Genomic DNA, 13,194 nt, shown 5'->3' on the forward strand with positions numbered 1-13,194 from the left:
CAGCTCCCAGCTGACTTCTCAACAGAAACACTGCAAGCAAGAAGGGACTGGCAAGAAATATTCCAAGTCATGAAAAGCTAAGGCCTGCAACCAAGACTGCTCTCCCCACCAATGCTCTCAATTAAAAGAGAAGGAGAAATAAGGAGTTTCCCAGACAAAAGACAGCTACAAAAATACACCTCCACCAAACCAGCACTGCAAAATATGCTAAAGGGACTGCTTTAAGATGAAGAAAAATAGTCTATGAGGACCCAGTTCCTTTCACAGTCACCAATACTTGGTATTACCTATATTTTTAATACATATTAATCTGATTGTGACAATGATGTGTTATTTTGTTACTTTATTATTTGTTGAAACTACACCTGTTTTTGTATATTTCTTGCCTATATCTGTTATTTTTAAAAAGTTTTAAGTGACTTTTTGGTATTCTTTATTCATTTTTTGATTAAATGTTTGTAGAATTTTTTCCCTAAAAAAAAACTATTAACCCTTTGTTAGATGTGTTGCAAATACCTTCCTATTCTATTACTTGTCCTTTAACTTTTTTTATATGTATATTACTGTCTAGTCTTAAATGTTTAATATAGTCATATTGTCAATATTTCACTTTATAGCTTCTGGTCTGAATATTTTACTTCAGGGCAAGAAAAAGATTATTTTGTATTTTCTCCTAAAACTCCTTAGATTCTACATATTGATTTTTAACTCATCTATTTTTTTTATAATGCGTGAAATAGGGCTCTATATCTGTTTTATTTCCAGTAATAGTGATCCATGCACTTTATTTGTTGAATATGCCTTATTTTTCCCATTGATTTGAAATATCAGTTTAATCATATATTACATTTTTAGACAGATATATACATTTGTTTCTAGAATGCTCATTTTATTTCATTGATCTACTTGATTATTTCTGTGCTGGTGTCATGCTGTTTTAATTGCTGAGGCTTTATAATGGATTTAAAGTTTTTAATATTTTATAATGGATTTTGACATTTAAAATAAATAAATAAATAAATGAAATCTGCATTGAAGAGAAGAGAAGAGAAGAGAAGAGAAGAGAAGAGAAGAGAAGAGAAGAGAAGAGAAGAGGAGAACTCCTACCTTTTGCGACAACATGGATGGAATCGAAGAATATTATGCCAAGTGAAATAATCCAGTCAGTGAAAGACAAATACCACATGATCTCACCTATAAGTGGAACCTATTCAACAAAATAAACTAACAAACAAAATAAACCACAGCATGGAAACATGGAGCAGGGTTAAAGTGACCAGAGGGGATGGGGAAGGAGGACAATGGTGGAAAGATGGGGAAAGAGACTAGACAAAGAACATGTATGAATGACTCATGGATATGGACAGTGTGGGAATTGACTGTGGGAGCGGAGCAGGGTGCGAGGGGATGGGTGGAAGAGGGCAAAAGGCAAAATACTGAGACAATTGTAATAGAATAAACATGACTTTTTTAAAAATCCAATTCATAAACAACTAAAAAAAACAATTCAGATGTAAAACAACATCCACTCTTCCTTCACATTAACTCTTAATCTCCAACTAGTTTTAAATTGTATCTATTTTTTTAAATTCAGCTTTGGTTCTTGAATGAAGAGACTGACTACAAGAGTTTGAACTCAAGAAAGTTTTTAGCCCTGGCTGGTGTGGCTCAGTGGATTGAGCACCGTCCTGCGAACCAAAGGGTCCATAGTTTGATTCCCAGTCAAGGCATGTGCCGGGTTGCAGGCCAGGTCCCCAGAAGGGGGTGCGTGATAAGCAACCACTCATTTATGCTTCTCTCCCTCTGTATCTCCCTCTCTTCCCTTCTCTCTAAAAATAAAATTATTTTTAAAAAGTTTTTAGAAGATTAACTGTCTGAATGAAATTTGCTTTATTTTCAAAATATTCAGTAGTTTTTCCTCAAACTTCTTTATGTCTGTATAAACTTACACACATTCAAAATGTAAATGTAGTGAAAATTATCTTTTAATCGTTTTCTCTAAAGATTCTAAATATTAAATTTAAATTCTTACCCTCTTCTCTGTGCATCAACCCAGGCCTGATCTCTGTTATCTTTTTCAGGATCATATAATAATTCATCATTTGTTGGAATCCTGCGTTGTTTCTTCTTTTTTTTCTTGGTCACCTGTCCTAATTTTAAAAATGTTAAAGATATGGCTAAGTATCACATCTGAAATTCTCACTTTTTTAATACAGAATGAAGAATCCAATTTCCTAAGCTATATACTTTTTCTATTTATATTTTCCTTTAAAACTTTTTTAGCTATTCCTCCAAGTACCATTCTTGTCCAATTAACATGGCATTAAAATGAAGATGACCGAAATGGCAAAACTATTTTTCACTGAAAAGTGGTATCATTAAGAGTTTAGCCCTAGCTGGTGTGGCTCAGTGGATTCAGCACCGGCCCGCGTACCAATGGGTTGCAGGTTCGATTCCCAGTCAGGGAACATGCCTGGGTTGCAGGCCAGGTTCCCCAGTAGGGGGCGCATGAGAAGCAACCACACACTAATTTTTCTCTCCCTTTCTCCTTTCCTTCCCCTCTGTCTAAAAATAAATAAAATCTTTAAAAAAAGAAAAATTACTTTTGACATCTAAATTCTCCACAAGTTCCCATATATAAAATGCTGCTGAAATCAGAAGAAAGTATTTCAAAACTGAATGAAAAAAAAAACTATGGTCATCACCCTGACAAGCTTGGCTCAGTAGGTTGAACGCTGTCCAGCAAACCAACGGGTTCAATTTCTGGTCAGGGTACATGCCTGGGTTGCAGGCCAGGTCCCCTCTTGGGAGAGTGTAAGAGGCAACCAACTGATGTTTCTCTCCCTCTCTTTCTCCCTCCCTTCCCCTCCCTCTAAAAATAAATAAATAAAATCTTTAAAAAGAAAACCACAACCTATGGTCATCCTCATATACTAGACTTTTAAAATGAACAGGTCAATATTTAATAATTTATAAAATAAAAAATTCTTTACCATATAAATTTGTTATTTGTGTATTCCAGTGTAATTACTGATATAATTAAATTAGTTTCAGGTTTTGTCAATATGTTCAATTTTGCTCAAATTTTGTATTAAATCAATTCCAAAGAATAGAGGGGCTTATTTTTCTTAAAAAACAAGGCAAAATTCTGCAAGGGGGTAAAAATATAGAAACTATTTGCAGGTGTGAAAGCAAATGCTGCTGCACAAAGGACTCTAAGGAACAGGGGGATCAAGTGCCCAGAGGAGGGAGATACTGAGGGGGAACATACTCTCCCTCTCTCCGGTCGTGCCTATGCAGTGCCATTGTTGGTCCCATGTCCTCACATGCATGCGTTCCCCTCTGTTCTTTTTTTTTCTTATAGTAAAACTGGTATACAAGGTCATATATATTACAGGTGTACAACACTGTAATTCAATATTTGTATAAACATCTGTTCTTACTCATTGCTTCTACTTTTGTTTTCATATCAACAGACTGCAATTTCTTTTTAAAAAAATCAAACAGAAGGAAATCTTAATACGAAATAACTCCTAGGTAAATTTTTTTTCATAAAATATAACTGCTAAACCTGGTAAACATTTTACATACCTGCTTTGTCTTCATCCTCAGAATCAGAATCAAAATATATATCATCATAGTACTTTGTCAGAGCTGTTCCAGCTTTCCCATTTCCTGAGGAAGACCCTGTTCAAACCATAAGGGAAGTTCACAGACTAAACTATACATAATTGACAAGAAAAAAATCTCCATATATTCTTCCATCACCGCTAAGTAATCAACTTATTCCCAATCTCATTTGGATGGAAAAATACTTTCACATCAGTAACTTACTGGATCAGTGCCCTGTGCAATTACAAAGAACTGCCCCTCTTTAATTAAATGTTCCAAATCATGCCCTGGCTGGTATGGCCCAGTTGGATGGAGCATTGTCCTTTAACCAAAAGGTTACAGGTTCAATTCCCGGTCAGGGCACATGCCTAGGTTGCAAGTTCAATCCCCAGCCTAGGAGCATATGATCTCCTGTCCAGGCACATACAAGAGGCAACGATGGATGCTTCTCTCTTGCATCAATGTTCTCTCTTTCCCATCCTCTGTTCCTTCCTCTCTCTCTAAAAACGGCAATGAAAAAATGTCAAGTGAGGATTTAAAAAAATAAAAATGTTCCAAATCATGAGGTGATTTTTCCCTCCCTTCCCACAAATATAATTAAATAAAATACCTATATTTTCAGGTTACCAGCATACATATCTCTACCTTTCAGCCATGCCATATACTCTGGAGAACATGGAATAAACATCTTGTTTTAAAGGGACTTTAAGGGAATGAGGGTAAGAGCTCTACAGAGAGGCAGGGGAATGACTCAAAGACTCATTTGTGCCTAATGCCAGGATATTACCTATACTTATGTCATTATATGTCTGCATCCCTCATTTCTCCTCTTAATGAAAACCCACTTTTGCACCCCGGTTGGCATGGCTCAGTGGGTTAAGCATCACATTATGAACCAAAAGGTCACCAGTTAAATTCCTGGTCAGGGTACGTGCCTGGGTTGTGGGCCAGGTCCCCACTTCGGGGCATACAAGAGGCAACTGATCAATGCTTGTCTCACACATTGATGTTCCTCTCCCTCTTCCTCCCTCCCTTCCCCTCTGTCTAAAAAATAAAATAAATAAAACCTTTTTTAAAAAATCCACTTCTGCTTTTATTATTATCATATATGGCTTGATTCTTAACAATTAATACACAGCGTATCAACATGGAAACCAATGTTGAGGAGTCCTACTATCACAAACCAGTTTCTGAGTCAGGTACATTTTACATAAAGACCAAGTATCAAAATGAAATATGTTTCATTACTGACTAAAACAAGGCAGGAATTTGTGCAGAGATATCATTCAACTTGCCATATCAGTGCTACATAACCCTAAAAATACTTCTATAAGCCTGTCTTTTTTTTTTTTATTCCTGGGGTAAAAATTACAAAAGGAAATCATGTAAGTAAATAATGAAAACCCACTTCTACTAAATAATCTCAAACAACATAGGAAATTTCTTCACTAGTCATCAAAGAAAACTATGCTCAAGTTGCCCAACACATTTATTCATTCCCTCAATAAATATCTGTTGAGTACCTACTGAAAGTGCTGGGGACACAAAAGAACACCAATACAGTTCTTGCCCATATGGAACTTAGTTTACCTGTATCCAGGGAGGATAATTTATCCTCCATTGTTTTCATAGTAGAATTTAATTCAGCTTCCATTTCTTTTTCAAATTCATCTTCGCTAGATGATTCACTTTCTCCAGTAAGACATTCTCTGATGAGTTTTCGTTTTTGGTCAGGGGTTCCATGTAAAAGCACATCCACTTCATCTTCAGAACTAATATATATATAAAGCATAAAGAGAATATGTATATTAAAAAATTAAAATAACAACCCCCTTCATCTCACTGCCCAACAATTTTAAGTTTTATAAGGTTGTATTAGATTTATCTGGTATATTACAGAGCTATTCTCACTTAGACCAACCATTTCTGCATATTTCCAAATGTATTTTTTAATATCTGCATAACATTTCTTCTTGTAAATGCTGTACATTTCAAGCTCTTTGATATTAAACACTACAATGAACATCTCTGTATTATGTAAATTTTTTATTTCTTCAGACTGACTGAATGTCTAAAATTAGATACAAACATCTTTCTGACTTCTTAAATTACCACATTGCTTTCCAGAAGTATTGCGCCAATTCATAATTCCATCAGCAATGACAAGTTTACTCCACAGAACTGGGAGTTTTTTAAAACTCTGGACACTTATATGAAATCTAAAAACATGTAACTAATACATCACTAATATATCCACATAAAATGTTAACAGACAGTAATTAAGCATTACAATTTAAAAGACACAGTGCTACAGAGAACTATAAAAAAGCTAAATTATATTCCAAATTCTCCAGAGCAGTTTCTGCCAATTTACTCGGCCTGCTATGCCTGGGTTTCCTTATCCATAGCAGTGTAACAAAATTATGCCAAATATCATCAGGAATATCTGAAATGCCTAAGATATTTTTAATACAATCAATAGTTCATATGTAATGCTCAGTTACTCATGGTCTGATGAATAGTTACAGGCTATTCCCGGTTTCTGCCTATTTTCGTCTTCTAGAAAAATGTTTTTGAGCCCCCAGCAGAAGGGAAATCAGAAAATCCAATTCACAGTAATCAATTTTGCTAACGATAGAGGCTTCTACTCCCAAGATATTTCCCATCTGACATTCTTCATCCTGACCAGAATACTCCCTCTTTCTTCATTATCACTATATTTACTCGGGTCCTCTTAAATTTACACCATATTCTAAGGATCTCCAGGCCTCTAAACTCATCTTTTTCATTCCATCCTTAACTCTGCTGCCAGAATGTTATTCCTAAAGAAATCTCATCACACCACTACCCTGCTCTGAAAGAAACTGTCCATGCCCAAACCTTGGAGCACAGCATTCAAAAGAGTTTTCCACAGTCTGGTTGCAACTTATCCTTTCAACCTTGAACTACCTCAGTGGTCTTCAACTTGGGGCAATTTTGCCCCACAGGGAATATTTATTATACCTAGAGACATTTTTATTGTGACAACTGATGGCTGGAGGAGGAGCTATTGGTACCTATAGCCTACAATGCACAGGACAGCCCCCCTCAACAGAGAATTATCTGACATGTCAATGCGGTAGAGGTTGAGAAACTCTCTGATCTGTTCTACATTTCAGTGTTTCTAAAGTGTGGGATATAGGAGATTATTTTAAAGAGTAGCAGAATAGATGATGGCCCATTCAATAACACTGAAGCCATTGATAGTGGGAATGTAAAATGGTACTATGAAAAACAGCTTGGCAGTTTCTTAAAATAAAATTAAACATGTAATTACCATACAACCCAGCAAATGAACTCCTGGGCATTTACCCCAGAGAAATAAAAATTTATATGCACACAAAAACGTATACATGAATGTTTACAGCAGTTTTATTCTCAATAGTCAAACATGGAAACAACCAGGTATCCTTCAATGAGTGAATGGTTAAATGCAAAATATCACTCAGAAATAAAGAAATGAACTACTGATAACTACAACAATGGGGGTGTATCTCCAGAGAACTACGCTGAGTGAAAAAAGCCAATCCCAAAAGGTTACATGATGTTGGAAAAAGCCCTGTCTGGTTTCAGGAACTGTAGAAAGGGCTCCAAGGCCGGACCTAATCAAGGCGGCCTTGGGAAAACAGGCCACTGAGGAGATGAGGAGATCACACCACCCTGCTTGGCCCTGAGGTGGCTGGTAGTCAATGACGGGTAAGATCCCTCAATGGAAGGGACAACCTAAGCCAGACACAGCTGAAATGGGCATCAGGACAAAAACTTGGGGGACAAGGAAAAAGGGCAAAAAGACCCGCACCCTTCAGCTCGGCTTTGACATGGTCAGGGTCCTCATTCTATCTGAAAGAAGTCTCCTTGTCTGTTGGCGGTTCCCTCTCCCCACCTGACTCAGGCTTGAAACAATACTGGAGACAGCCGTAAACTGGATCTGGATCTGGAGACAGCCCTAAACTGGATCCCTTTCCAAGGGAAATCAGGCCTAGAAGTAAATTCTTTAAAGCATGCTGTTTTTCCCTCAAAAGCTATGATAGCCAGCTCATGCTGGGAAGGAAATGTACGTTATTCACAGACCCTAACCCTAAACGCTTTGGCGCTCTTATGTTTACTACAGTCTCATGTTTACTAGTCTCCTCTCGGACCCATGTAAATCAGTGTGTTCCTGCCATTTGTTTTTTTTTCCAAAACATCATCTATTCTCTGTAAACATTAATATACTGATGTAATGAGTTCACCTGCACATTCCTTTTGCCTGGCCCCATTGATAACTTTTTCAATAAAAGCCTTTGGAAAAAGGGGCTTGGGGCCTTCTCCACTAGAGGGAAGAGCCATGCCCCCTCTCCTGGCAGACAGAAGTGTTTGCGATGACTCGTGTTTATTCCCCCATCCATGACAACCCCGGGAAAGGCTCTGCAGGAATCAGAGCCCCGTTCCCTCCTCAGCTGGCCCCTGGACAGTGACCCTCAGATCCAGAAGCCCTGCCTGCATCATTCCCAACATACTACAGGATTCCACTTACCTATTTTTTGAAAATGACAAAATTATAGAAATGGAGAATAGACTAGTGGTCACCAGAGGTTAAGTACAGCATTGGGGCAAAAAGTGGGGAATATGAGGGATCCTTGTGTGGATGAAAACATTCTGTAACTTGACTGTATTAATGTCAATATCCATTATCGTACTAGTTTTTCCAATATGTTAACCATGGAGTAAACTGAGTAAAGGGGACACAATCTGTTTTTTGTTTTTTCTTTAAGATTTTATTTACTTATTTTTAGAGAGAAGGGAAGGGAGGAAGATAAGGCAGGAGAGAAATAGCGATGTATGAGAGATACATCCATCAGTTGCCTCTCACTCATCCCTGACTGGGGACCTGGCCCACAACCCAGGCACATGCCCTGACTGGGAATCGAACCTGCAACCATTTGGTTCGCAGGGCGGTACTCAATCCACTGAGCCACACCAGTCAAGGCTCTCTGTATTATTTCTTAAAACTGCATGTCAATCAACATAAAAAAATTAATTAAAAAACAAACACATTAAATCACAAGGCAAGAGAATTATTCTTTTTGCAAATTTTCTTCAGTTTTTGTGATTATTTCTAAAGAGTCTCAGCATTTAGCATTGCTGGGCAAGGAAATATATCATGGGCCCTGCATATTCTTGTTGAGTATGCCAAGAGTGGAAGGCTCTCAACACTCTTAGGCCATTTCTCAGGGTTGTGTTTGCAGTAAAAAACTTTGATGGATGAGGTAATGTCCCTTTCCAAGATAAAGAGCAGGCTTATCTACTGTCTGCTGCAAAGGAGGTGGATCCTCCAAGCTCAAGTGGTCCTCAGACACCATGCTAACCCATTCAATGTGTAGCATCCATCTGGGTCTCTCTCCGCATAACCTCTGTATAAGTTGGGAAGAGCGATCAAAACAAACATAATGCTCCTGCTGCCTGCTGTGGTGTCAGTTTTCTGTAACCTGGGAGTCTCAGATCTACCAGTTTCCATAAAACAGTATCGGGCTATAAAATGTTAGCTTGTAAGTGGGGTAAAATCAAATCCTAAAAGACATCCCTTACCTCTCTAACACCAATCTCCCTCTTTAAAACAACAAGCATTGGATTCAGAGCCTTGGCAAGACAATGCTGTCTTCAAGCATTGTTTTGTTTTCATAGTATTTATTTTTCATTACTACTGACAACTTCACAGGATTATAAAGCTTTCTTTAAGATATTTAACTACAGTCCTAACTGGCATCACTGAGTTGATTGGGCATCAGCCAGCAAAGCCAAAGGGGGCCAGTTCGATTCCCAGGCAGGATGCATGCTTAGGCTGCAGGCCTGGTCCCTGGTTGGGGCGCATGCAACAGGAAATCGGTGGATGTTTCTCTGACACATTGGGGTTTCTCTCCTTCTCTTTCTCCCTACCTTCTCCTCACTCTAAAAATAAATACATGAAGCTTTTTAAAAAATTTTTAAAAAAAGATATTTAACTACAAAAATGTAAACTGACAATGAAAAAGATTAAATAACACAAGTGAATATGGTGATAGTAATGGCAAAACAAATCAAGTCCAGGATACATTCTTACAGTCCAATCAAACTGAATTACTAATCGAAACCTACATACACCTTTCCCAAACCTGACCCATTAACTGAAACTCCTTTTCACAGGGAATCTTGGAATCCATGTTCACTCCCCCGAATAGAAATCTTCTCGGCAAGCTGATGCCTAGGATACTGCGAGGAAATACTGTGATTGAAGGTAGGGCGGCTTTACAGAAAGCTCAGTCGGACAAAGTGTTTTAAAGTTTATAAGTAGGATCTGCTGACAGCTTTAAAAATGGCTAAATGTGCCTGGAAATCTCTTGCCAAAATAACTGCAAGTTTCTCTCAGGTAGCATTAAGCCCTTCCTTTTGGGAATTCCCACAGAACTTCATCTGTGCCTATCTAAGGTCATCATTTTCTACAATACTCCGGAGATACATACTTATTTCCAAGATATATATCTTCTGAGGTATGTATCTTATTGCCCCTACTATTCTGTAAGCCTGAAGAAGGCAAAAATCTTATGACTGATCTCTGTAGCCCAGCGCAAGCATAAAAATGGTGCTCAAAAAAAGTCTGTTAAATATTCCCTTATTTCGGTTTATGGCATATTCATCTTCTAGATGGACACTTCACATTAAGTCCCTTGAGTCGTACAACTTACTTATGCTAGTTATTATATTTCCTCCTGAGAGACGAGAAACCGAGGATAAGTGACTTGCCTGGGGTCACAGTGCTAGTAAGCTGCAGAGGCTGGATTCGATCGCACAGCTTTGGAAGACTCGCGTGTGATTCCAGAACAGCCCCCTTCCCCGCGTCGGTGTGAGGCCCGCCTCCCCCGTGGCTGCGAGACCTCACCCGGACTGCCCTCGGCGTCCCACCGGCGACAGCGGGGCCCAACGGGCGCCAGAACCGCAGGACCGAGGGTCCGCGCAGGCCCGGCGGGCACAGCGAAGGGAGAAGGCTGAGGCCAGGCCGCGGCCCGAAGCCGGGGCCAGGGGCGCGCAGGGGCCCACCTGCTCAAAGCCGGCTCCTCATCGCTTGGCTCTTCAACTGCGTAAGGGTCATAGTCGTCTTGGAGCCGGTTCATGACTGCCCCCGAACCTCAGACGCCGTCCACAGGCGTCCTCCCAGTATCTATTTCTTCCGCTGGTCCCTCCCCTAAAGCGTTACGGCCTCTCTTCCGCTCGCACTTCCGCGCCCCGCCCCCTGCACGCCTGCGCAGAGCGTCCCAGCGAGGGGGGGTGGGGGCGCGAAGGGAGCTGTATTTAGCCACCCGTCGCCGCCGCTTTTGCTTCCCGTAAAACAGCTACCTTATTACTGGATGTAATAATCGGTACCCTCTTAAGTGACGGTCTCAGATCTGAACAATCCACGTTTAGTGTCTCATTTTGTGACGTAAGAAGCAGAAATCTAGATGCCGAGGGACTTGCAGCTTGTAGGTTCTCAGAGGCTGGCTCCCGACCATCCCTTCAACCTCCTAGCCTCAAGCCGTTGTAGTTTCTTTTCACCACGCGGATGCCTGGCCTTCATAGTATTCATTCCTCAGTCTTACAGCGGCCCTGACTTTGCCAAAAAGTTGCTCGACTGTCACCAGTTACTTCCCAATTACCTGTTTTGCCCTCTTTCTTAATCCCAACCTTTGTTCAGCCCTTATCCGATTCCACTTGAGCTGAAGCAGATTACAGCCTCTTGTTTGTGACACCTTCTCTTCTCTGTTTCTGTACCAGCCTATACTCAAGTTCCTGCCTGCTTGCGGACAACTCACCACTCTTCATAATCCCATTCAGATGACTACCCCATCTTGGCCCTTGCCCTCGAGTACTGTGTTGGATTTACGGTAGCCTGCTGCACCACTGGCAATTCAAAGTCAATATAGCTGAGATTTAGCTCAACATCTTCCACCCCATTCCTATACTTCAGCCAATAGGTGCTTTTGACTCTTGATTTCTGTCACTTCCTCCATCCTTACAACTGCAATAGGCTGAAAGTCTTGGACTCTTGATTCACACCTTTCTCAATGCCTCCATGAGCCCTCTCTTCCCATCCTGTAAATCTCTTAGCAACGTCTCTCTCACCCACATCTCGTCTTCCTACCCCTCATTTTGACTATTGATATAGGCTCCTATTGACAGCCTTGTTTTGCTTTTATTCCTTCTCCGATTCATATTACATACTCTCTGCTGGCAGAGTGACCCCCTTCCAACACAGCTTTGCTCTGGATGATTTTCTTCCTGAAACGCCCTAATATTTCATATTCACCTGCTGATCTGTTCACATTATCTGCAGTATTCTTGCCCCTCTACAATATGGTTCAACCCACCATGCCAAATTGATTCCCCTTCACATATCCAGCATAATTTGCTGATTCAAAAATATGTATTATGCTTTCCATCACAAATATTTACTTATTGTGGTGCACTGGAGCACTTTCCCCCACTTTTAACTCAAAATCCATCTGCAAGTAATGGTTGGGTCAGTTAACTAGATAGAATGACCCTCTAGGACACCTTTCAGCCATGAGATGCTGAAGTTATGGGAACTCACATTGTACCTTTTCTATGATGCCTTTTCAGCTTCTCCCTCTACATGGAATCTTTCTCTTTGAACTCTTGTAGGATAATGTACCACTCACATGTCATGTGTTTCTCTGATTTTCAACTATTGTTCAACCCAGCTCTTTTGAGAAGCAAAGTACTCTCCCATTAGTCACAGTGATGTGAAGGAAACACTTGTTGGGGAAACCGTTTTTTCCATTTCAGGAATCATGGCCATCCTCAGGGATATGCCCTTACATCCATGTTCATTCTGTTCCATAAAAGTAGGGCCATTACTTACTTTCATAAAATTAAAAATAAGAGATTCTAAGGAGTGGCTGTGGTCTTAGGACTTGTAACAGGACATGTAAATTCAAAGTCTAAAGCTACCATTTTGGAGTGGCTGTATGAGGGTTATATGTACTGATGGTGAGCAAGCAAAGAAAAGCAGAAATGTTTAGCATATAGAATTAGAGAGGCTTTCCCTGACACTTTGTCAAAAGTTTAACTCCTCAACCCAAATCCCTTCTTTCCATCCCATGTCCTCTACCCCTTAATCCATATTTCATTGCTTAATTCTGCCTCCCTGTTCCATTCCTCTATGGCTACACAAAGACCACCCCAAAAATTAAGAACTTTGAAACAAAATTATCTCTTTTAATTAAAAATCTCCAATTTAGGCAGGGAGCAATCCAATTTAGGCAGATGCCTGGGGTCTCAGTTTGGGACTGAAATCACTGAGGACTAGCTGAGCATCTTGCTTTCCACATATTTTTGTCCACACAGCCTTGGGCTTTCTCACAATGTGGCAACCCAAAAGTAGTCACTTTTCTTACATGGCAAATCAAGTCTCCCGGACAGGGTTCCCAGAGACTCAGATGGAATCTGCCAGGCTTCTTCTGACCAAGTCTCAGAATTCCGTGAGCATCATTTCTACCACATTCTATTGGTCAGGTTAGTCACTAAGTC

At 39.9% G+C, this 13,194-nt stretch overlaps 1 protein-coding gene across 1 annotated transcript in view; it reads right to left on the minus strand.

The window, feature by feature from the left end:
• EAPP (E2F associated phosphoprotein) overlaps window positions 1-10,845 on the minus strand; it is a 192,234-nt gene extending 181,389 nt beyond the window's left edge. Inside the window, exons 1-4 of the mRNA XM_054577934.1 lie at window positions 10,705-10,845; window positions 5,203-5,384; window positions 3,592-3,687; window positions 2,033-2,150 (exon numbers count right to left, since the gene is read on the minus strand). Coding sequence (XP_054433909.1) covers window positions 2,033-2,150; window positions 3,592-3,687; window positions 5,203-5,384; window positions 10,705-10,778 — 470 coding nt within the window. The 5' untranslated portion in view covers window positions 10,779-10,845. The remainder of the gene's footprint in view (window positions 1-2,032; window positions 2,151-3,591; window positions 3,688-5,202; window positions 5,385-10,704) is intronic.
• Between the last annotated feature and the right edge of the window lie 2,349 nt (window positions 10,846-13,194).

Source organism: Pteronotus mesoamericanus, unplaced genomic scaffold (genome assembly GCF_021234165.1).
Source record: "Pteronotus mesoamericanus isolate MK-2021 breed Mesoamerican mustached bat unplaced genomic scaffold, CSHL_Meso_final contig_46, whole genome shotgun sequence".
Taxonomy (NCBI): Eukaryota; Metazoa; Chordata; class Mammalia; order Chiroptera; family Mormoopidae; genus Pteronotus; species Pteronotus mesoamericanus.